General features: G+C 52.0%; 1 protein-coding gene across 1 annotated transcript in view; it reads left to right on the top strand.

The window, feature by feature from the left end:
- The window catches only part of LOC119953684 (dynein heavy chain 17, axonemal-like), an 821,504-nt gene that overhangs the window by 312,017 nt on the left and 483,593 nt on the right, over positions 1-25,894 (top strand). Inside the window, 3 exon segments of the mRNA XM_038778213.1 lie at positions 11,535-11,687; positions 14,199-14,447; positions 15,015-15,137. Of these exon segments, the coding sequence (XP_038634141.1) occupies positions 11,535-11,687; positions 14,199-14,447; positions 15,015-15,137 (525 nt within the window).

Raw genomic sequence — 25,894 nt, 5'->3', positions numbered from 1 at the left:
TAAATGGAGTGTAGTATTACTCAATAGAGAAGGTGTGTGAAGAGATCAGTTCAATCCATAACAGGGTCATTCAGGAGTCTGGTAACATAAGAACAAGAACATAAGAACTAGGAGCAGGAGTAGGCCATCTGGCCCCTCGAGCCTGCTCCACCATTCAATGAGATCATGGCTGATCTTTTGTGGACTCAGCTCTACTTTCTGGCCCGAACACCAAAACCCTTAATCCCTTTATTCTACAAAAAACTATCTATCTTTATCTTAAAAACATTCAATGAAGGAGTCTCTACTGCTTCACTGGGCAAGGAATTCCATAGATTCACAACCCTTTGGGTGAAGAAGTTCCTCCTAAACTCAGTCCTAAATCTACTTCCCTTTATTTTGAGGCTATGCCCCCTAGTTCTGCTTTCACCCGCCAGTGGAAACAACCTGCCCACATCTATCCTATCTATTCCCTTCATAATTTTATATGTTTCTATAAGATTCCCCCCTCATCCTTCTAAATTCCAAAGAGTACAGTCCCAGTCTACTCAACCTCCCCTCGTAATCCAATCCTTTCAGCTCTGGGATTAACCTAGCGAATCTCCTCTGCACACCCTCCAGTGACAGTACGTCCTTTCTCAAGTAAGGAGACCGAAACTGAACACAATACTCCAGGTGTGGCCTCACTAACACCTTATACAATTGCAACATAACCTCCCTAGTCTTAAACTCCATCCCTCTAGCAATGAAGGACAAAATTCCATTTGCCTTCTTAATCACCTGTTGCACCTGTAAACCAACTTTCTGTGACTTGTGCACTAGCACACCCAGGTCTCTCTGCACAGCGGCATGCTTTAATATTTTATCGTTTAAATAATAATCCCGTTTGCTGTTATTCCTACCAAAATGGATAACCTCACATTTGTCAACATTGTATTCCATCTGCCAGACCCTAGCCCATTCACTTAACCTATCCAAATCCCTCTGCAGACTTCCAGTATCCTCTGCACTTTTCGCTTTACCACTCAACTTAGTGTCATCTGCAAACTTGGACACATTTCCCTTGGTCCCCAACTCAAAATCATCTCTGTAAATTGTGAACAATTGTGGGCCCAACACTGATCCCTGAGGGACACTACTAGCTACTGATTGCCAACCAGAGAAACACCCATTAATCCCCACTCTTTGCTTTCTATTAATTAACCAATCCTCTATCCATGCTACTACTTTACCCTTAATGCCATGCATCTTTATCGTATGCAGCAATCTTTTGTGTGGCACCTTGTCAAAGGCTTTCTGGAAATCCAGATATGCCACATCCATTGGCTCCCCGTTATCTACTGCACTGGTAATGTCCTCAAAAAATTCCACTAAATTAGTTAGGCATGACCTGCCCTTTATGAACCCATGCTGCGTCTGCCCAATGGGACAATTTCTATCCAGGTGCCTCGCTATTTCTTCCTTGATGATAGATTCCAGCATCTTCCCTACTACCGAAGTTAAGCTCACTGGCCTATAATTACCCGCTCTCTGCCTACCTCCTTTTTTAAACAGTGATGTCACGTTTGCTAATTTCCAATCCACCGGGACCACCCCAGAGTCTAGTGAATTTTGGTAAATTATCACTAGTGCATTTGCAATTTCCCTAGCCATCTCTTTTAGCACTCTGGGATGCATTCCATCAGGGCCAGGAGACTTGTCTATCTTTAGCCCCATTAGCTTGCCCATCACTACCTCCTTAGTGATAACAATCCTCTCAACGTCCTCGCCTGTCATAGCCTCATTTCTATCTGTCACTGGCATGTTATTTGTGTCTTCCACTGTGAAGACCAACCCAAAAATCCTGTTCAGTTCATCAGCCATTTCCTCACATCCCATTATTAAAACTCCCTTCTCATCCTCTAAAGGACCAATATTTACCTTAGCCACTCTTTTTTGTTTTATATATTTGTAGAAACCTTTACTATCTGTTTTTATATTCTGAGCAAGTTTACTCTCACAATCTATTTTACTCTTCTTTATAGCTTTTTTAGTCGCTTTCTATTGCCCCCTAAAGATTTCCCAGTCCTCTAGTCTCCCACCAATCTTTGCCACTTTGTATGCTTTTTCCTTCAGTTTGATACTCTCCCTTATTTCCTTCGATATCCATGGTCGATTTTCCCTCTTTCTACCGTCCTTCCTTTTTGTTGGTATAAACCTTTGCTGAGCACTGTGAAAAATCGCTTGCAAGATTCTCCACTGTTCCTCAACTGTTCCACCATCAAGTCTTTGTTCCCAGTCTATCTTAGCTAGTTCTTCTCTCATCCCATTGTAATCTCCTTTGTTTAAGCACAAAACACCAGTATTTGATTTTACCTTCTCACCCTCCATCTGTATTTTAAATTCCACCATATTGTGATCGCTCCTTCCGAGAGGATCCCTAAATATGAGATCATGAATCAATCCTGTCTCATTACACAGGACAAGATCTAGGACCGCTTGTTCCCTCGTAGGTTCCATTACATACTGTTCTAGGAAACTATCGCGGATACATTCTATAAACTCCTCCTAAAGGCTGCCTTGACCGACCTGGTTAAACCAATCGACATGTAGATTAAAATCCCCCATGATAACTGCTGCACCTGCACTGCCTTCCTACTCTTGCTCTGTCTGTGGGTCACCCATTTTCTATCTCCCTCAGTAACTTTCACCTGCGGTGTGACCAACTCGCTAAACATGCTATCCACGACATCCTCAGCATCGCGAATGCTCCAAAGTGAGTCCATCCTCAGCTCCAGAGCCGTCAAGGGGTCTAACAGGAGCTGCAACTGAACACACTTCTTGCACGTGAAGGAGCCAGGGACAGTGGACGTGTCCCTGAGCTCCCACATCGCACACGAGGAGCATGACATGGGTCTGGGATCTCCTGTCATGTCTTAAACCTTAGGTAAACTTATACAACTACAATTTCAAAAAAAAACAAAAGAAAAATAAATAAATTAGACAATGAAAAGAAAAACTACTTACCAGTCACTTACCAGGGTTATAAGCACCTCCTCCCCACCCAGCTTCGAATTCCCACCTAGCTTCAAATTACCAAACTCACTCTGGCTGTGTCTTCTCTGGCTCACTGGGAAAACTCACCCAGGGTCTCAGATGCTCCCTGGTTCTCTCCCTGCAGATTAAAAGTTACAGGCCAGAAGAAAGAGAGAGAACAAAACAGTAGGGAAAAAGCACCTTCGCCCACTCTGCTCCAATTGACTTCACTGCACAAAATTACCAAGTTCCAACTTCCCACTCTGGATGTGCCTCATTCTTCTCGACTTGCGCAAAGCTTGTGCAAACAGTGGGGAAGAAGTTCTCTTTGAACCTGTTAGTGCATGTTCCCAGATTTTTGTATCTCCTGCCAGATGGAATAAGTTGGAAGAGAGAATAACCCGGGTGGGAGGAGTTTTTGATTATGTTGCCGGCTTCCCAAGGCAGCGGGATGTGTAGACAGTCAGTGGATGGGAGACGTGCTTGCTTGATAGACTGGGCTGTGTTCTCGACTCTGTAGTTTTTCACGGTCTTGGGCCAAGCAGTTGCCATACCAGGCTGTGATGCAGTCAGATCAGATGCTTTCTATGTTGCATCTGTAAAAATTGGTAAATGTCAATGCGGACATGCCGCATTTCCTTAATTTCCTGAGGAAGTATAGGCGCTATTATGCTTTCTTGGTCGTAGCGATGACATGGGTGGACTAGGACAGATTGTTGGTGATGTGCACACCTAGGAATTTGAATCTGTCAACCATCTCCACCTCAACACCATTAATGAAGACAGGGGTGTGTGGTGATCGTAGATCTGAGTAGATGCAATACAACTGAGCAAGCACTAGAGGGAGCACGGGAGAGCTATATATACACAGGGACAGGAAGTGGACACACTTCACGGAAGGCAGAACTCGTAGCAGGACACAGACACAAGCAGGCAGCATTTGAGGTAGCCATAAGTTAAGCTCTGAAGAGAGAACAAATTCACAATAAAGCATCTTCTCTACATTTGAGACTACGAGCTTTATTAAGACACGAGGAACAACACATGGTACCAGGATTGGCTTCAGACGCTTACTACAGGACAACTCAGCTGCAGACACAGAAAGAACAAAATGGCATGGAAATCTCCTACTGGACATTGGACTTGGGAAGACATCGCTGATTCAAGGATGTGGCTTGGATACCCACCTCAGCTGGACACAACTGGCAATGTAAAAATGTCTGGAAAATGTTTAAACAAATGTTCGATTTTTATATCACAGCTAATGATGTAGCAGCAGCCTCAGACGAAATTAAAATAGCAATGCTCATCGCAGGACATGAAGCTAGGAAAGTATATAATGGATTTAAATACTCAAAAGATGAAGACAGCAACAGCTTACAAACAATACTAAACAAATTTGAAGAGTACTGTAAGGAATTTGAACAGCACGGTATGCTCAGAGGCCAAACGGCACAGAGACTGAGTGATGCAAAACTTAAACAATCACTAAAAGAACAAGAAATCGCGAGTGAAAAGTACAGATCAAAAAGAAGAAATAACTTGAATTTTTCACACAGCCACAACGCTGAAATCCAGTCCAGATCGAAAGGAAAAGGTAACTTACAACTTTCAGAAAGAAAAAACGCTGAAATCCGCGATAAAATGGCGTTGGAGCACATTTTACATTCTCGGGCAGACAAAGAACTACAAACTGCGTCTGCGCATGCGCAGGAAACGGAAGCCGCGCATGCACAGTTACAATCACCCGTTTTGCGTTCTGCGCATGTGCAAGCCGCGCATGCGCAGTTTAAAAAAGTTTGCGTTGCTGATCGTTATGCGCATGCGCAAGCTGCGCATGCGCAGTCTCAAAACGTTTTGGTCGCGGATCGTGATGCGCAAGCCGCGCGTGCGCAGTGGACACAAAACCGCACAGTGAAGGAAGGCCGATTTGCGCATGCGCAATTGATTCCTACGCATGACGTCACGAGCGTCATGACGTCTGACCATGCCTACTTAAAAGGGAAATGCCCAAAAATTGAAAACAAGATACTTAAAGCGGTAAAACCAAACTTTCTTGCCTCAGAAGACAAAAAAACGCCTGAACTTAAACCAGCAGTTAAAAACAACTCGCACAACACCCTGGAAAAAGCAGTCTGCACCACCCAAAGTGAAGAGAACAAAAATAAATCAAAAACAACAAAAGATGATTTGTTTTTCGAAGATTACTACTCAGACATGGCTGAGTTATTCGGATATGCTGATCACAGCATCAGCGACACGGTCGCAAAGTTCAACACGAACCTACTCGTGGTAGATGAATCCAACCAAGATGATTTGATTTTCGAAGAATACTACTCAGACATGGCTGAGTTATTCGGATATGCTGATCACAGCATCAGCGACACGGTCGCAAAGCTCAAAACGAATCTACTCGTGGTAGATGAATCCAACCAAGGTGATTTGGTTTTCGAAGAATACTACTCAGACATGGCTGAGTTATTCGGATATGCTGATCACAGCATCAGCGACACGGTCGCAAAGCTCAACACGAATCTACTCGTGGTAGATGAATCCAACACCATGGTGCCATGACAGATCGTCGATACATTGGATGACAGCAATACCCAAGACAAAGACGACGCCACACAGAGAGCACAGAAAGACTCCACAGAGAGAGCGATAACAGGCTCCACAGTGAGAGTGATGAAAGACTCCAAAAGGGAAGCAAGCAAACACTCCCTGGCGAACTCCATGCATGAACAAGACCATGAAGGTCAACCCGCCATATCTGAGCAACCGCAAGCAGACTATGAAAGGCTACCAAGCTCACACAAACAAGAAAAAGACAATGTACATCTACCCACTGCATGCGAAAACAGTGACAAGGTGATCACACTCGACGTACAGGATCACAGCGAGACTGACAGTTCTCAGCTTGTCTGTACAGAAGCAGAGAGTTGGGCCACCCAAGAGTCCAGAGAGACAACGCCAATAGAAACCGTGCAGATTTTGACTCCAGAGGAGGAGCACCAAGAGTCCAGTGAGACCACGCCAAATAAACCATGCAGATTTTGAGAGAGTCCAAGAGTCCAGTGAGACAACATCAACAGAAACCATACAGATTTTGACTCCAGAAGAGAAGCACCAAGAGTCCAGAGAGACCACGTCAATTGAAATCATGAAGATTTTGACTCCGGAAGAGGAGCACCAAGAGTCCAGAGAGACCGCGTCAAATGAAATCGTGAAGAATTTGACTCCAGAAGAGGAGCACCAAGAAAGCAAAGATGAGGAATCAAATCCTCCACAAATTACTGATGTCACCAGCATCGATGCAACATCAGATCATTCTCACTATTCTCGAGACGAAACGTTCAATGACTCAAATTATCCACACGGGACACTCATTGAGCATAACAAGAAAAACAAAAGCCAAAAGAAGCACAGCAGAAACGAGAACAACAACAGCAAGAACAAAAGCAACATGAAGTGCGACAAGAACAACAAAAATTGCAAGAAGCACCACTGAAACAAGAACAGCACCAACAAAAACTACAAGCACAACGACAAAAACTACAAGAAGAACAACAAAACCAACAAGAAGCATAACAAAGATAGCGACAACAAAGACAGAAACGACAAAAACAGCAACAAGAACGGCAATTAAAACAAAGACAGGAACGACAGAAACAGCAGCAATGAAACAACAACTTGTACAAAATGGTACAACTCTGCACATGAAGGACAATGCCACAGCACACTGCAAAATAATGACAAGACTACAAACATGCCATGGGATGACAATGAATCGCACAAACTTACATCTGCTCCAGAACAAGCAAGCACACCAGCTTTCAAGGCAGATGACATAATAAATCGATACCACAAGCACAGAAAAAAGTCCATGTCAGTCAACATCAGTGGTTCGACCATGCAAACACCTCGGGATGACATATTGGTTACTTCAAATAACAAGAACACTGACAACATTCACCACGTCAACAACAACAAAAGAAAAAAAACTCAGTTAACAAATTCATCAAGTATGGACTCATAAATGTTTTTATTGAGTGGACTCATAAATATAAATTGGCTTTGTAAAATATACAATAGCACCATCACTTGTATAGATACACATATCATAAGTAACTGTTTTGTACAATTTTCTTTAACGATGTACAGAAAATATGTAAAGAAAAAAGGGGGGATGTGGTGATCGTAGATCTGAGTAGATGCAATACAACTGAGCAAGCACTAGAGGGAGCACGGGAGAGCTATATATACACAGGGACAGGAAGTGGACACACTTCACGGAAGGTAGAACTCGTAGCAGGACACAGACACAAGCAGGCAGCATTTGAGGTAGCCGTAAGTTAAGCTCTGAAGAGAGAACGAATTCACAATAAAGCATCTTCTCCACATTTGAGACTACGAACTTTATTAAGACACGAGGAACAACACAGGGTGTGTACAATGTTGTGTTATTCACCCTGGGGTAACAAGGACTGCAACACGAAGCAGTTAAACGATAAAGCGTACACCAAACGCAGGCATTGGTTAAATAAGATTTATTGAACTTCAGTAACAAAGCACTCAGCTGCCTGTGGGTTGACTCTCTACTACTCTAAGTAAACTAACTAACTATCCAGACCAGGCTAGCTCTGATCCAAGTGTTGAATCTTCAGATTGTGTTGAATGATTTGTACACCCTGACTGTCACTACGGAAAGAGGCAGAGTGCTGATGCCTCATGTGTTTTATAGTTGGAAGTCCCCCTCTGGTATTCTGTCTGGTGATTGGTTGTGTTCTGTTCTGTATGTTGATTGGCTCACCTGGGTGTCTGTCACTGCCTGCTTTTACCTCATGATGTGCATGGGTGCATATTATGACATTTCCCCCTTTTTAAAAAAGAAATCTGTTGTTTGCTTATAGCATATACGACATATTTACAGAAGTAACTACAGCAATTGGTGAGTGAATGCATATGTACATGTAAGGTGTCCAGCGTGCAGAAACATAACAGTATATATACAAAGGAACTATTTATAAGTCCAGTCGTTGGGGCTGCCGTCGGATTCTTGTGGACCGTCTGAGAGGTAGAGGTGGGGATGATGGCATCTTGACAGGATGGCACGCAGCTAGACTGGTGGCCTCGTGAAGTGAGGTGTCCGGAGAAGACATAACGACATCTGGGAACGTGAGATCCGGTGGTGGGCAGGCAAGTTTGCTTAGCGCCCTTCTGTTGCACCTGATAATGGATCCATCAGCCATGTGAACCACAAATGACCTGGGAGTAGCCTGTTGAACAACAACAGCTGGAACTGACCAGCCTCCACCAGGCAACTTGATGCGAACAGAGTCCTTCAGAGAGAACATGGGCAAATCAGTAGCATGAGCATCATATGTCAGCTTTTGCCGGGTTCTGATTTGCTGCATCTTTTGCAGAACGGGAAGGTGATCCAGGTCAGGTAAATGAATGGCTGGAACAGCCGTCCGCAGATTACGATTCATAAGGAGCTGTGCCGGAGACATACCGCTGGACAGAGGGGTTGCCCTGTATGAAGAGCAAGATTAAAGTCCGAACCTGAGTCCGCAGAATCCACATTGAGGATGGGTGTGTATGTTGCTGAATGCAAGGAGGCCTTGGCATGCATGGTGATGATACCACTTGATATGGGGACTCCGGGCAGTTGTCCTCTGGATCCGTGGTGGGATCAGGTTCGAAATCCAACAGTCCTTGCGCATACTTTGAATGCGTCTGCGTTGGAACTGGGATCGCTGGCCCCCTATCGGAGGTGCAGACCTGCACAAGGCCGCATAATGGCTAGGCTACTTGCAGTTGAGACATTGCCTACCTCTTGCAGGACATTGCCGCTTTAAATGGGCGGTGCCTCAGTTGGGCACGTCATCACATCGACGTCGTGACGCTCCGTGCGTCGTCGCATATGTGCAGTGCGGTCAGACGCCGCTCGCACCTGCGCAGTGTGGTCCTCGGCCGTTTCGTTCTCCCGACCGTGGTGCGCATGCGTGGGGCCCTTGGAAAAGCACGCGAAATGGCCGCCTTCGTCGATGCTCAGGTGCCGCATTCGGGCGATGGCCTGTACACGCTCAGCCTCGTGGGAGGCAAGTTGGTCCTGCTCTACCGACTTAAGGCGGGAATAGCGACTTTGCACGTCTCGATGGCTACTGGCAGGATCATATTTTTTATTTTTAGGAGTTGCTCCCGCAGGGCGTCTGAGTGGACGCCAAACACGATCTGATCCCTGATGAGGGAGTCAGCGGTGTCACCGTAGTTGCAGGATTGCGCTAGAATGCGCAGTTGAGTGAGAAAAGACTGGAAATGCTCATGCTTACCCTGAAGGCGCTGCTGGAAGACATAACGCTCAAAGCTTTAATTTGTTTCGATCTCACAGTGACTGTCGTATTTGGCTAAGACGGTCTGGAACTTGGTCTTGTCCTCACTGTTGGCAAAAGTGAGCGAGTTGAAATTTGGATGGCCTGGTCCCTCACAGTCGATAGTAGCAGCGCGATTTTTCAGGCATCGGACGCACTTTCAAGGCCCGAGGACTCAATGTTTTGACTGAATTTCTGCTTGAAGACCCACCAGTTGGCACCAAGATTTCCGGAGATCCGGAACTGAGGAGGTGCCTGGATCTGTTCCATGCCGCTGGAACGCAGTTGCTGGTCGTCAGTGAATTTTCGAAGGTAAATTACTTAAAAGCAGTAACCAATCCTGGTATCATGTCGTGTTATTCACCCTAGGGTAACACGCATGGCAACACGATGCAGGTAAACGATAAAGCATACACCAAACGTAGGCGTTGGTTCAATAACATTTATTGAACTTCAGTAACGAAGCACACAGCTGCCTGTGGGTAGACTCTCTACTACTTCAAGTAAACTAACTCTAACTATCTCGACCAGGCTAGCTCTGATCCACATGTAGATTGTGTTGAATGATTTGTACACCCTGACTGTCACTACAGTTGTCACCAGTGGAAAGAGGCAGAGTGCTGATGCCTCATGTGTTTTATAGTTGGAAGTCCCCCTCTGTTATTCTGTCTGGTGATTGGTTGTGTTCTGTTCTGTATTTTGATTGGCTCACCTGGGTGTCTGTCACTGCCTGTCTTTATCTCATGATGTGCATGGGTGCATATTATGACATACAATACTTTGCTTCCTGAAGTCAATGACCAGCTCCTTAGTTTTGCTAATGTTGAGGGAGAGATTTTTGTCATTATCCCACGCCACTGGGTTTTCTATCTCCCTCCTGTATTCTGACTCATCATCGTTCGTGATCCAATCCACTACGGTCATGTCATCAACAAACTTGTAGATAGAGTTGGAGCCAAATTTTGACACAGTGTGTGTCTGTGTATAGGGAGTATAGTGGGGGCTAAGTATGCAGCCTTGCGGGGCCCTGATATTGAGGACTATCGTAGAGGAGGTGTTGTTGTTTATCCTTGCTGATTACGGTCTATGGGTCAGGAAGTCGAGGATTCAGAGGGAAGAGCCAAGTCCTAGGTTTTGGAGTTTAGATATGAGCTCGGCTGTGATTATGGTGTTGAAAATGGAGCTGTAGTCAATAAATAGGAGTCTGAAATAGGAATCCTTGTTGTCGAGATGCTCCAAGGATGAATGTGGGGCCAGGGAGATAGCTTCTGCTGTGGACCAGTTGTGGCAGTATGCAAATTGCAGTGGATCAAGGTATTCTGGGAGTATGGAGTTGATGCGTCTCATGACCAACCTCTAGAAGAACTTCATAATCATTGATGTCAACGCCAGCGGACAGTAGTCATTGAGGCACGTTGCCTGGTTCTTGTTCAGCACCAGTATGATGGTGGTGGTCTTGTAGTAGGTGGGAACCACGGAATAGAGCAAGGAGAGATGTCCGCGAACACGCCCGTCAGTTGGCGGGTGAAAGTTCAACTTTCTGTTGAATAGGGGTACGAAGCAGGATTCTTTATATCATGTGCCCAGTCTACCCCATGGATGAGATAATGAAGCTACTTAGTAGTTTCGCTTCTTTTCAGAGTATAGATTAAATTTGGACGCGAGCAAATAATTTTCGGCGAATTCCCCAGGGAGGGGAGCCTACCTGGAGATATTGCTTTTTCGCTTTTCCAGATGTCGCTTCCATTTTCTGGGAATCCGGATAGCACACGATTGGGCCTCGCTTCATAAGTTGGGTGATTTAATGGAGTTCCTATATCTGGAGAAGGTCAAGAACACCATTGGAGGGTCGGTAGAAGTTCTACTTGAGATGGTAGCCATTCATTTCCTTTATCAGAGAGTTAGTCACTGTAAACTATTGGGGGGTTATTGGGTTGTTTAGTTATATTTTGAATGGTTATGTTTAGTAGGGTTAATAATTCTTGATTGTATTATTCATGTATTGTACCTTTATGTATTTGTTGTTGAGTGTGGATTTAGTTTGTAACAATGAAACATTTCTGCAATAAAAATAATTTGTTTAAAAGTAATTTGAGACTGTTGAAAATGGAAATACAAATCATTGTAGAATTTCCCAATATTAAAATATCTTTCCTAATTATTTTATAGGCTCAAAAGAAAATTGTTGCCATGGAAGTTGAATTACAAGCACTATTACAGTCAGCTGCTCTGTTCGAAGTTTCTGTTCCTGATTGCAAACAGTTGAAAGCTTGCCGTAAGGAAATCGTATTGTTGAAAGGACTGTGGGACATGGCTATCCTTGTAAGTTTTGTTTATCATTTGTTTTTAGGTTTCCCACTTTTATCATATAATGGGATGGAATGACCATTATCAATTGTAGTTTCTTCTCTACTTTTAATGAGGCAGCGGTATCTGCAATTCCACCAACCTTTGTGTCGTCCGCAAAGTTACTAATCAAACCAGTTATATTTTTCTCCAAATCATTTATATATATATTACAAACAGCAAGGGTATCAGCACTGATCCCTGAAGAACGCTACTAGCCATAGCCCTTCACTCAGAAACGCTACCCTCTGTCTTCTATAACTGAGCCAGTTCTTATCCATCTTGCCAGCTCACCTCTGATCCCGTGCAACTTCTCCTTCTTTACCAGTCTGCTATGAGGAAACTTGGCAAAGGCCTTACTTAAGTCCATGCAGACAACATCCATTGCCTACCTTCATCAATCATCTTTGTCACTTCCTCGAAAAACTCAAAAACGTTAGTGAGACATGACCTCCCCTTTACAAAACCATGTTGCCTCTCGCTAATATTTCCACTTATTTCCAAGTGGGAGTAAATCTTGTCTCAAAGAATCCTCCCCAATAATTTTCCAACCACTGATGTAAGGCTCATGGCTTGAAATTACCTGGATTATCCTTGCTACCCTTCTTAAACAAAGGAACAACATTGGCTATTCTTCAATCAATCCTCTGGGACTTCTCCTGTAGCCAGTGAGGATACAAAGATTTCTCTCAAGGCCCTAGTAATTTCCTCTTTTGCCTCTCTCAGTATTCTGGGGTACATCGCATCAGGCCCTGGGGACTTGTCTACCTTAATGTTTTTCAAGACCTCCTCCTTTTTGGTCTCAAAATGACCCAAACTATCTACACACCCTTCCCCAGACTCATCATCCACCAAGTCCTTCTCTTTGGTGAATACTGACGCAAAGTACTCATTTAATACCTCACCCATTTCCTCTGGCTCCACGCATAGATTCCCTCCCCAGTCCTTAAGTGAGCCAACCCTCTCCCTGGTTACCCTCTTTGCGCTTTATATATGTATAAAATGCCTTGGAATTTTCCTTAATCCTGACTTTTTGTGAATTCTTTTAGCCCTCCTGACTCCTTGCTTAAGTTTCTTTCTACTTTCCTTGTATTCCCCACTTGCGTTGTGTGTTCCCAGCATCCTTGCCTTGACAAATGCTTCCTTTTTCTTTTTGACCAAGCTCCCAATATCTCCTGTTATCCAAGGTTCCCAAAACGTGCCATACTTATCCTTCACCCTTACAGGAATGTGCTGGTCCTGAATTCCTATCAACTTAAACTTGAAAGCCTCCCACATGCCAGATGTTGATTTGCCTCAAACATCTGCCCCCAATCTACATTCTTCAGTTCCTGCCTTATAGTTGTAATTAGCCTTCCTCCAGTCTAGCGCTTTCACCTGAGGACTACACTTATCTTCATCCATCAGTACCTTAAAGCTTACTGAATTGTGATCATTGTTCCCGAACTGCTCCCATACTGAAACGTCAAACACCTAGCCAGACTCATACCCCAATACCAAGTCCAGTACACCCCCTTCCCTAGTTGGACTATCTACATACTGTTTCAAGAAGCCCTCCAGGATGCTCCTTACAAACTATGCTCCATCCACACCCCTAGCACTAAGTGAGTCCCAGTCAGTACAGGGGAATACAATCACCCACTACAACTACATCCCTGTTACTTTTGCACCTTGCCAAAATCTGCCTACATATCTGCTCCTCTATTGGCTGTTGGGTAGCCTATAGTAAACCCCCAACATAGTGACTACACCCTTCCTATTCCTGAGCTGTACCCACATTGCCTTGCTGTAAGAGCCCTCCAAGGTGTCCTCCCACAGTATAGCTGTAACATCCCCCTCTATTCTTCCTGAAATATCCGAATCCTGGAATGTTAAGCTGCCAATCCTGTCCTTCCCTTCACCAAGCCTCTGTAATTGCAACAACATCATAGTTCCAAGCTCTAAGTTCACCTGCCTTCCCTGTTACACTCTCGCATTGAAATAAATGCACTTCAGTCCACTAGGCCCTCTTTGATCAGCAAATATACCCTGCCTGCCCTTCCTCTGCATCTTACTGGCCCTACTCTCGAGTTCCCCTTCAGTTAATTCACCTTTGCTTTGGTTTCCAACCCCCTACCAAACTAGTTTAAATCCTCCCGTGTGACACTAGCAAACCTCCCAGCCACAATATTTATGCCCCTCCAGTTTAGATGCAACCCGTCCATCTTGTACAGGTCCCACCAGCCCCTGAATAGATCCCAATAGTCCAGACATCTGAAATCCTCCCTCCTACACCAGCTGTTTAGCCAGGTGTTGAGTTGTACTATCTTCCTATTCCTAGCCTCATTGGCACGTGGCACAGTGATTCTGTGACTCTATGGTCGGAAACCCATGTGGTGAGTAACCTATAAATTTTGATCCATTACTTTCAGTTCAATGCTATACACGGTGGTGCCAAAAAGAGCAGTAAATTTATTCCCATGTTCACAAATTAACTCCAATTTGCAGGTGAGCTTAACCATTGAAGATTGGAAGACCACTAAGTGGAAAAACATTAGTGTTGAGAATATGGATGCAGATTGTAAAAAATTTGTTAAAGACCTGAGAAGTATGGATAAGGAGATACGGGCATGGGATGCTTATTCTGGTTTAGACAACTTAATAAAGAACACAATGGCTTCACTGAAAGCTGTAAGTGAGCTGCAGAATCCAGCTATAAGGGACCGTCACTGGCAACAACTCATGCAGGCAACGAAGGTATCAAACAACAAGGCATATTTTGCTAATTTAAATAGAATACAACAATTATTATGATGTACAATATTGTGACCCATCACTTCCAGTACACCCTGTCCCATTTGAGTTGATTTTGGTACTTGGACATGGAAAGCTGGTTGGGGATGCACTGTGGTAATTGTGCATGCTGCTGCCCTTATTTTTCTGCTCTTCTGACTTGGTGAGCCTGTTGAAATACATATGGCATCTCTCATAAGTCAGTAGCTTGTTGATGTTCACATGTGAACAATTGTAATTTCAGTGAGCTAGAATAAGGGACCTGAAGCTGGAAAAGTAGTTCAATGGGGTAAATTTTCCGGTCCCACTGCCGCGGGAATAGTCACGGGCAGGACGGAAAGTTTGGCAGACCATTTTAAAGGTCTGTTGACCTTGGGCAGCAATTTCCGGATTTGGGCGGGACCAGAAAATCCCACCCAATGATTTGAGGAATGGAGAGGAAATTGATCTTTAAAAGGGAGTTTAATTTGCTTTTAGGAAGTGTAAAGAAACTAGGCACTGATGATTGACTTTCCTTCATTGTTTTAACAGGTCAATTTTGTAATGTCAGATGAAACAACCCTTGCAGATTTATTGAGTCTACAATTGCATAACTTTGAAGATGAAGTACGCAATATTGTGGATAAATCTGTCAAAGAGTCTGGAATGGAGAAGGTATTGGATTCATTAGATAGTTTGAAAAATAATGAAACAGACGTCTGTATACTTATAACTTTCAATTTTCACTGGCATACTGGCAACAAAGTAAAGGGTAGATTTTAGAAACTTGCTCTCTTAAGAGACAGAAAATCCAATAGAATTTGCTTACCTCTGTCAGAGTAGAAATTTTGTTTTGGGAACACAGAATTATGAATTAAATATCGCTTAAGGGTAGCACTCCCTGAATTCTTTGACCTAAAGTGACTCATTTTCTGTGATCTAGGGCGGGATTCTCCCATAATCGGCGTGATCGCCAGACCCCAGCGCCAAAAACATCGCAGATCACTCCGGCGCGGTCCCACCCCCCAAATGGCGCAAAGTCTCCAGCCGGAATGAACTAGTAGCGGCATGACGACATTCACGACAGCGTCACCCGCCGCGGACGCGCCACATCATTGACATCGCGCGGCATCAAGCACAAGAGATGCCACCCCCCGGAGAGCCGTTGAGATGGCCATCCGCCGCGCAGCTCCGAGGTTCCAGGAGCGCGACATTGAGGCGCTCCTGGACGCAGTAGAGCAGAAGAGGGAGGCCCTGTACCCCGGACACGGTCACATGGTCGCCCCATGCCTCAGCCTGTGGAGGTAGGTGGCAGAGGCCGTCAGCGCTGTGGCTGTAACACCAAGGACAGGCGTCCAGTGCCACAAGAAAGTGAATGACCTTGTCAGGGCAGCTAGGGTGAGTACCCCCCCACCACCTTCCCCGATGTGTGGCACACCCCCAGGTGCAACTGACCCTAATCCTAACCCTACCCCTAACCCTAGCCCTAACCCGAACCCTAATGTGCTGCGCACCTCTGCCGATACACACACCAGATTTCAATTGGCATCAATTGAAGCCTTTAATATCAATGGCATCAGGTGAGGAATTTCCTGTGGAAATCAGCAAACATTTGACATCCTTCCATGATGAAGGTCTAATGAGAACGAATCCCACCAATTCTAGCATCCAGTCTGTAATCCTGCCTACATACTGCATATAAATTTGACTTATGCTTGTTGAGACTTGGGAATTTTGAGGCCAGTTTGTAATCTGCATGTATCCCAGCCTAACACTGTTGGCCTTTATCCATGCCACCCCCCCCCCCCCCCCCCCCCCCCAGGAGAAGCACGCACACAACAACAGGGAACGTGAGAGGACTGGAGGGGGCCCAGCTGATGAGAGACCATTCACCGTTCATGAGGAGAGGGCCCTGGAACTGGCAGGTGGGCCCGAGGACCGGGAGGTTGCCGATGCAGAGGTTGGGGGCACACCACCAAGTGCGACCCCCACGGCCCAAACCCTTCCCCCATATCCTCCATACCCCCCATATCCCCCCTCCTCCATATCCCCCTCCCCCACATCCCCCATATCCTCCTACCCCATATCCCCCTCCCCATATCCCCCATCTTCTCCCCCTCCCCCATACCCCCCAGATCCCCCCTCCCTCATATCCCCCATACCCCCATATCCCTCATCCCCATATCCCCCCTTCCCCATATCCCCCCTCCCCCATACTCCCCTCCCCCATACCCCTCATATCCCCCTCCCCCATATCCCCCTCTCCATACCCCCCTCCCCATATCCTGCCTCCCCCATATTCTCCCTCCCCCATATCCCACCTCCCCCATATCCCCCCTCCCCCATATCCCCCAATCACCGCCTGCGTGTCTAACCATGCATGCTGCATTGTGTATTGCAGGACCAACCGTCGAGTCACCCATCCCCGCGGATGCTGACCGCCCCCAGGACGATCCAGGACGGCCAGGAGACAGGGAGCCTCCCGGCATGCAACGCCCCAGGACGCCTCAGGGTGGCCACGAGACAGGGACAGGCTCGGAGCAACAGGGAGACGACGCCCCCGTCTTGTGCGAGTGTGGCGATGCAGGCGTGCGACACCCAGCGACGAGGGGAGCAGCCACAGGTCTCCATCGCAGCCGAGCCAGGACACCCCTACCCAGGACACCACTACCCAGGACACCCGTACCCAGGGCATCCATACCTGGGACACCAACACACATGACACCGACACACAGGACACTGACACACAGGGGAGGGGTGGACAGAAACCGTCACCCCAGGGAATCATGGACTCTGAGTTGGATAATGAGCATGACACAACGCCACTGCTATCTCCAACACCCTCCACCATCACAGAGACACTCATCTCGGTTGGGCACTTTAGCGCTGAGGCTTCTGGTACACTCACTGGTGCGCACAACACAGCCGTACCGGTACAGCAGGTGAAGGTAGGAGCAGCCGAGGGGCTGGGAGGTCGGAGGGCATCCCAGCGCAAGCAAACATCTGCCGCCCAGATGGTCCCGGGTTCCTGGAGTTACCACACCCACCCATAGACCCGATGCAGTCACGGAACCAGGGACGATCGAAGTGGGTGACGGCCAGCTCGCGGCAGTGGCAGATGCAGGTGGAGGAGTCCACCCGCGTCCAGGAGCTGGGAGCGGTGCCGGTCATGTGTGCCACTCAGACCAAAACCGCACGGGGGGCGTCCGCGATTGAGGCAATGGGTGCGACCGAGTCAGACATGGGGAGCAGTATGCAAGGCCTGGGGCTTTCCATGCAGGCAGCGTCTGTGGCCCAAGACATGGCTGCCCCCTCACAGGAAGCAATGAGCCAGCGGCAGATGGCAGAGGCGCTCAACGCCGTGGCCTGTCTCAGCAGGCCATGGCTCAGTCTCAGCAGGCCATGGCTCAGTCTCAGCAGGCCATGGCCCAGTCTCTGCAGGCAGTGGCCCAGCCTCAGCAGTCCATCGCTGAGGGCATCAGCGCCATTGCCCAGATGCTGGCCGGCGTCGCCCAGACACAGACAGGGATGGCCAACTCCCTGAGCTCCATGGCTGCAAACTTGCAGACCCTTGTTGATGCCAGGGTGGGCCACCAGAACTGGCAGTGCCAGGTATCGGAGGAGTGTCGGATGGCCGGTCCGTTCGCACCTCCGACCCATGTAGAGGCCCGGGGGCCATCGGGCACCCCGAGGGATGAGGATGTGCTGGGGCCCGTTCCGGATCCCCCTGTAGGGGAGGTCCCGGAACACCGCGGCACCTCGGACTCCCCCCCCCCCACCCCGCGCCTTTCCGTCCCAGGTGCATCTGGTGGGCAGTGGGCAGGATAGGCTGGCAGCTCGCCATCCCAGTCACCCGAGCCGCAGCCTGGCCCATCTAGGCCGTGCTGCCCCAGGAAACAACCGCCAAAGCAATCCCGAGTCATAGGGCAGGAGTCACAGTAGACCGCCTCCAGTTCTGCTCTACCGTCTGGGGAACCGCCTAGACATAGTCAAAGGGCCCGTAAGGCCAAACAATCAGACACTGAGTAAGTTGGCATGGGTGCAGGGCACAGATGGGTTATAGTGGCTAAAATCACTTTCACACCTACAGAAGCTGCCTTTGTGCTCTGTCCGAAGCGTGCGGGGGTGTGGTGTGCATTGAGCGCCAGTGTGTGTGTGAGGGGTGGTATTACGTCGGCACCAGATGAGTATCCCCCCCCCCCCTCCTCCCGGGTCGCCCTTGCCATCCCCCCGGGCAGAGGACGGGACCGCGCGCTGCAGTGTCACGGCCGCATGCAGGGATGGTCCGGGTGGACGGTGGTACTGTGGCCATGGTTCAGACATTGTCCAACGATGTAGAGCCAGGAGCTCATTGCAGAGCGGGTCGTCATCATCCTCCATGGCCTGCAATAGACACGCTTCCACTGGAGACCATGTGAGTCCGGCCCGTTGTACCGCAGGTGGATGTGCAATGGAGGGGTGGTGTGCATGCGGGTGGGGTGGGGGTGATTGGTGGTGGGTGGGTGGGTGGGGGGGGGTGAGTGTGGTTGGTAGTGGGTGGATGGCCCATGAGTGTGGTTGGTGGTGGCTGGGTGGGGGGGCAGTGAGGGTGGTTGGCTGGTGCCGTGGTGTGCAGTCTGTGCCCATACTCGGCGATTTCCACGCCCCCCTAGTCAGTGAACAGGGCGGCTATCAGCCTGTCCCATGCCCACTGGCCCAGCCGGTAATGGTGGGCCGCCTCCCACCCATGTCCAGGCCGTCTATCCTGACCATTGCCCCCATCCTCCTCATCTGGGGAGGACTGCGCCTTGTCCTGCTGCTCCTCCACTCCCCCCTCCTCTGCCAGCGGCACATCGCCCCTCTGCTGGGCTATGTTGTGCAGGACGCAGCACACCACAACGATGCGGCCAACCCGATCTGGCGGGTACTGGAGAGCCCCTCCAGAGCTGTCCAGGCACCTGAAACGCATTTTTAGCAGCCCAAAGCACCTCTCTATCACACCCCTGGTCGCTGCATGGGTATCATAGCCGTTCTCTGCATCAGTCTGTGGCCTCCGTATAGGCGTCATCAGCCACGACCGCAACGGGTAATACCTGTCGCACAGCAACCAGCCCCTCAGCTGGGGGGGGGGGGGGCGTCCCTCGAACATGCCGGGGATGTAAGACTGCGCCAATACGAATGAGTCATGTACACTTCCCGGGTACCAGGCGCAGACATGCAGGATCATCATGCGGTGGTCGTAGACCACCTGGATGTTCATGGAATAGGTCCCCTTCCTATTGGTGAACACAACCCTATTATCTACAGGTGGCCGCATGGCGACGTGCATCCCATCGATCGCGCCCTGGACCATGGGAAACTCGACCACGGCAGCAAAGCCTACTGCCCGGGCATCCTGGCTGGCCCGGTCCACAGGGAACTGGATGAAGTGGTCTGCAATGGCATATAGGGCGTCTGTCACTGCCCGGATGCACCGGTGCACCAATGTCTGCGAGATGCCGGACAGGTCCCCACTCAGCACCTGGAATGACCCCATGGCATAAACGTTCATGGCCACCGTAACCTTGACGGACACGGGGAGAGTGTGTCCTCCCCCAGTCCCACGCGGTGCCAGGTGTGCCATCAGGTTGCAGACGTGCGCCACGGTTTCCCGGCTCATCCGGAGTCTCCTCCTGCATGCCCGGTCCGTGAGGTCCTGGTACAACGAGCGGGGCCGGTACTCACGGGGCCTCGGGGGAGTCTCGCCGCCGTGGCGCCACCACCTCCTCCTCCTCCTCCTCGTGCTCCTCCTCGCCCTGTCGGGCAGGCAGCCCTCCAGCCTGACCGGTTGCCACCTGCCCCTTTGCAACATGCTCCTCTGCGGCAGCCTCTGCCGTCTCCCTGGCACGCTCCTCCTCCTGCTCCCCTGGGGCAACATGTAGAAGTGCGCTTCCCGCCATAGCGGACAACATCTCTGGCTGATCACCAAACATAATGGCCTGCAGGTGGGGGGGACGACAACATGTCAGCATTGCCCGTAACCGTCCCCGCACCATGGTTGCATCTGTTGGAAGCTGGCACCTTCGCCCACTCCCCCCTCCTCGGCCATCTCCCCCCTCCCCGACACTCGCCCTCCCCTCCCCGGCATTCGCCCCTAATCCCGGCACTTGCCCTCACCTCGCCGGCACTCGCCCTCCCCTCCCCGGCACTCGCCCTCTCCCCCCTGTCCAGCACTCGCCCTCTCCCCCCTCTCCAGCACTCGCCCCCCCCTCCCCACCACTCACCCTCTCCCCCCTCACCGGCACTCGTCCTCTCCCCCCTCCCCAGCACTCGCCCTCTCCCCCTCTCCGGCACTCGCCCTCTTCCCCCTCCCCAGCACTCGCCCTCTCCCCCCTCTCCAGCACTCGCACCCCCCCCTCCCCACCAGTCACCCTCTCCCCCCTCTCCGGCACTCGCCCTCTCCCCCCTGTCCAGCACTCGCCCTCTCCCCCCTCCCCAGCACTCGCCCTCTTCCCCTCTCCGGCACTCGCCCTCTCCCCCCTCCCCAGCACTCACCCTCTCCCCCCTCCCCAGCACTCGCCCTCTCCAGCACTCGCCCCCCCTCCCCACCACTCACCCTCTCCCCCCTCTCCGGCACTCGCCCTCTACCCCCTCCCCAGCACTCGCCCTCTCCCCCCTCTCCAGCACTCATCCCCCCTCGCCAGCACTCGCCCTCTCCAGCACTCCCCCCCCCCCCCCCCACCACTCACCCTCTCCCCTTTCTCCGGCACTCACCCTCTACCCTCTCCCCAGCACTCGCCCTCACCCCCCTCTCCGGCACCCGCCCTCTATCACCTCCGCAGCACTCACCCTCTTCCCCCTCTCCGGCACTCACCCTCTACCCTCTCCCCAGCACTCGCCCTCTCCCCCCTCTCCGGCACTCGCCCTCTACGCCCTCCGCAGCACTCGCCCTCTCCCCCCTCTCCAGCACTCGTCCCCCCTCCCCAGCACTCGCCCTCTCCCCCCTCTCCAGCACTCATCCCCCCTCCCCAGCACTCGCCCTCTCCCCCTTCTCCAGCACTCGCCCCCCCCCCTCCCCGGCACTCGCCCTCCCCTCCCTGGCACTCGCCCCTTCACCCGGCACTGGCTCTCCCAACCCCGGCACTCGCCCTCTCGTCCCCGGCACTCGCCCTCTCGTCCCCGGCACTCGCCCCCTCAGCCCAGCACTCGCCCCCTCACGCTGGCACTCGCCTCCTCATGTTGGCACTGGCCCCCTCACCCCACCCCGGCACTCGCCCTCTCCCCCCTCCCCGGCAATCGCCCTCTCCCCCCTCCCTGACCCTCTCCCCCCTCCCGGAAACTCGCCCTCCCTTCCCCCGGCACTCGCCCTCCCCTCCCCGCACTCGCCCTCCCGTTCCCGGCACTCGCCCTCTCACGCCGGAACTCGCCTCCTCACGCCGGCACTCACCCCCTCACCCCTCCCCAGCACTCGCCCCCTCCCCCTTCCCCGGCACTCGCCCTCCCCTCCCCGGCACTCGCACTCCCGTCCCCGGCACTCGACCTCCTCTCCCCGGCACTCGCCCTCCCCTCCCCGGCCCTCTCCACCCTCCCTGGCACATGCCCTCCCATCCCCAGCACTCGCCCTCTCCCCCCTCCCCGGCAACCGCCCTCTCCCTCCCCGGCACTCGCCCTCACCTCCCCGGCACTCACCCCCTCACATCGGCACTCGCCCCCTCATCCCGGCACTCATCCTCCCCTCCCTGGCACTCTCCCCCCTCCCTGGCACTCGCCCACCCCTCCCCGGCACTTACCCTCCCCTCCCCTCCCCGGCACTCGCCCTCTCCCCCCTCCCCGGCAATCGCCCTCTCCCCCCTCCCTGGCACTCTCCCTCCCCTCACCGTCACTCGCCCTCCCCTCCCCGGCACTCGCCCCCTCACATTGGCACTCGCCCCGTCACCCCACACTCGTCCTCCCCTCCCTGGCCCTCTCCCCCCTCCCTGGCACTCGCCCTCCCCTCCCCGGCACTCGCCCCCTCACATTGGCACTCGCCCCCCTCACCCCGCAATCGTCCTCCCCTCCCTGGCCCTCTCCCCTCTCCCTGGCACTCACCCTCCCCTCCCCGGCACTCGCACCACCCCTCCGTGGCACTCACACCCCCCTTCCCCAGCATCGCTCCCTCACCCCGGCACTCGCCCCCTCACACCGGCACTCGCCCCCTTACCCCTCCCCGGCACTCGCTCTCTCATCGGCACTCGCCCTCTCCCCCCTCCCCAGCACACGCCCTCTTCCCCATCCCCGGAACTCGCCCTCCCCTCCCCGGCACTCGCCCTTCCCTCCCCAGCACTTGCCCTCCCCCCCTCCCCGACACGCCCTCTCCCCCCTCTCCGGCACTCGCCCTCTCCCCCCTCCCCGGCACTCGCCCTCTCCCCGACACTCGTCCTCTCCCCTCTCCCCGGCACTCACCCCCTCCCCACTTCCTGGCATTCGCCCTCTCCCCCCTTCCTGGCACTCGCCTCCTCACCCTGGCACTCGCCCTCCCCTTCCCACCTGTCCAACCCCCTCCACGCACCCCCTCACACCGTCCCCTTACCCCTCCCCAGCACTCGCCCTCTCATCGGCACTCGCCATCTCCCCCCTCCCCGGCACACGCCCACTTCCATCATCCCCGGCATTCGCCCTCCTCTCCCCGGCATTCGCCCTCCCCTCCCCAGCACTTGCCCTCTCCCCCTCCCCGACACACCCTCTCCCCCCCCCCCCGGCACTCGCCCTCTCCCCCCTCCCCTGCACTCGCCCTCTCCCCTCTCCCCGGCACTCACCCCCTCCCCACTTCCTGGCATTCGCCCTCTCCCCCCTTCCTGGCACTCGCCCTCCTCACCCTGGCACTCGCCCTCCCCTTCCCACCTGTCCAACCCCCTCCACGCACCCCCTCACACCATCCCCTTACCCCTCCCCGGCACTCGCCCTCTCATCGGCACTCGTCCTCTCCCCCCTCCCCGGCACATGCCCTCTTCCCCCATCCCCGGCATTCGCCCTCTCCTCCCCGGCACTCGCCCTCCCCTCCCCAGCACTTGCCCTCTCCCCCTCCCCGACACACCCTCTCCCCCCTCCCCGGCACTCGCCCTCTCCCCCCTCCCCGGCACTTGCCCTCTCCCCCCTCCCCGGCACTCGCCCTCTCCCCTCTCCCCGGCACTCACCCCCTCCCCATTTCCTGGCATTTGCCCTCTCCCCCCTTCCTGGCACTCGCCCTCCTCACCCTGGCACTCGCCCTCCCCTTCCCACCTGTCCAACCCCCTCCACGCACCCCCTCACACCGTCCCCTTACCCCTCCCCGGCACTCGCCCTCTCATCGGCACTCGTCCTCTCCCCCCTCCCCGGCACATGCCCTCTTCCCCCATCCCCGGCATTCGCCCTCCCCTCCCCGGCACTCGCCCTCCCCTCCCCAGCACTTGCCCTCTCCCCCTCCCCGACACACCCTCTCCCCCCTCCCCGGCACTCGCCCTCTCCCCCCTCCCCGGCACTCGCCCTCTCCCCCCTCCCCGGCACTCGCCCTCTCCCCTCTCCCCGGCACTCACCCCCTAACCACTTCCCGGCATTCACCCTCTCCCCCCTTCCTGGCACTCGCCCCCCTCACCCTGGCACTCGCCCTCCCCTTCCCACTTGTCCAACCCCCTCCACACACCCCCTCACACCGCCCCTCACATCACCCCTCCCCTCACCCCCCCCCCCCCCACACACACTCCCCTCCACACGCACACACACCTCCCCCTCCACACACACCCTCCCCCTCCACACTGACTGTAGCCGCGCCGTCGCTTCTCCTGCGGCTTCCCCATGCCGTGACCTACCTCCGCACTGTCCGGCTTCAACCATCATCACTTGTTGAGCCATTATAGAACATAGGACATAGAACACCACAGTACAGGCCCTTCAGCCCATGATGTTGTGATTCAATTTACACTGCCATGACCCGTGGTGGGTTTTTTCCGAGGTGGGCGGCGCGATTCACGCGGGGCCAGAATTTGGGGGGGTCGGAGAATTCAGAGGATGGCGGGGCCGGGATTCACGCCGACTCCTGGCGATTCTCCAACCCGGCGGTGGGTCGGAGAAGCCAGCCCCTAATGTTCAAAAAACAACAGAAAAAAAGCAGTAAACAAAACTTAAATTGCCATTTTACTGGCATTGGAAATCTACATTATATTGTGGGCAGCCACTAAACCTGTTGAAACAAAGTTCTGCACTTATTTTGCAGCACTTTGTAGGAGAGGCTATTTTTTCTGCATTTGCTTACTCCAGGACTGCTATAAAATAATGTATATCTATCTTTGGAGTTATCCCATGGCCCCTTCTGGCCTGCAGGGGGTCCTGGTGCAAGACCACAATGGACACATATAGATATAGAAGATATAGATATAGAACAGTACAGCACAGAACAGGCCCTTCGGCCCTCGATGTTGTGCCGAGCAATGATCACCCTACTCAAACCCTCGTATCCACCCTATACCCGTAACCCAACAACCCCCCCTTAACCTTACTTTTTAGGACACTACGGGCAATTTATCACGGCCAATCCACCTAACCTGCACATCTTTGGACTGTGGGAGGAAACCGGAGCACCCGGAGGAAACCCACGCACACACGGGGAGGACGTGCAGACTCCGCACAGACAGTGACCCAGCCGGGAATCGAACCTGGGACCCTGGAGCTGTGAAGCATTTATGCTAACCACCATGCTACCGTGCTGCCCTTATAGAAAATAAGAAGGAGACCAGGACAGCTTCATCCACTTTTATTACTGTAGTGATCTATTACTCTGTGGTGAATGTGATTCACACCGGATTATAATCTGTATATACATGTGCCTATATTGTAAGTGCAGTTGCACTACCTGACCACCAGGGGGAGTAGCTCTGGGAATGCTCGAGAATTGTACTGGGCTTCTCCCTTGGTTCCGCCCAGGACTCCTCCCCCTGGAGCTGCTGTATAAAGATCAGTGCCACATGGTCAGCCGGCCAGTTCACCGAAAGTTCAATGGCTAATAGGCTGGCTCTGTTGTGAGTACATTAAAACCGCTATTTTAATCCTACAAGCACGTGTCCGTAGAATTGTTGGTTCCAACAATTGAATATACTCAGGAAACAGTCGAAGAAATCATGGAAGCAGCCCTCAAGCCCGGACGCCTAGAACTCGACCCAGAGGATGCAGAGGCTAAGGAAATTTTTTCCCACTGGCTGAGATGTTTTAAAGCCTACCTGGCAGAAGCCAGCACCGCCGGAACAACGGAGGAACAAAAACTCAGCCTACTGCACGCGAGGGTAAGCCACAGAATCTCCACACAGCTAAATCCGGCCGTTTCTTACACCGCAGCGCTGGCAATATTGGACAAAATGTACGTTAGGCCCATTAACGAGGTTTATGCATGCCACATATTTACGCCTCACCGTCAGTGGCCTACAGAAACGCTAGCCGAGTTTGTAAGGGAATTGAACAATCTTTCC

The sequence above is a fragment of the Scyliorhinus canicula genome, chromosome 18, assembly GCF_902713615.1.
Source record: "Scyliorhinus canicula chromosome 18, sScyCan1.1, whole genome shotgun sequence".
In the NCBI taxonomy this organism is placed as follows: Eukaryota; Metazoa; Chordata; class Chondrichthyes; order Carcharhiniformes; family Scyliorhinidae; genus Scyliorhinus; species Scyliorhinus canicula.
This window is presented reverse-complemented; position numbering and strand designations above follow the sequence as displayed.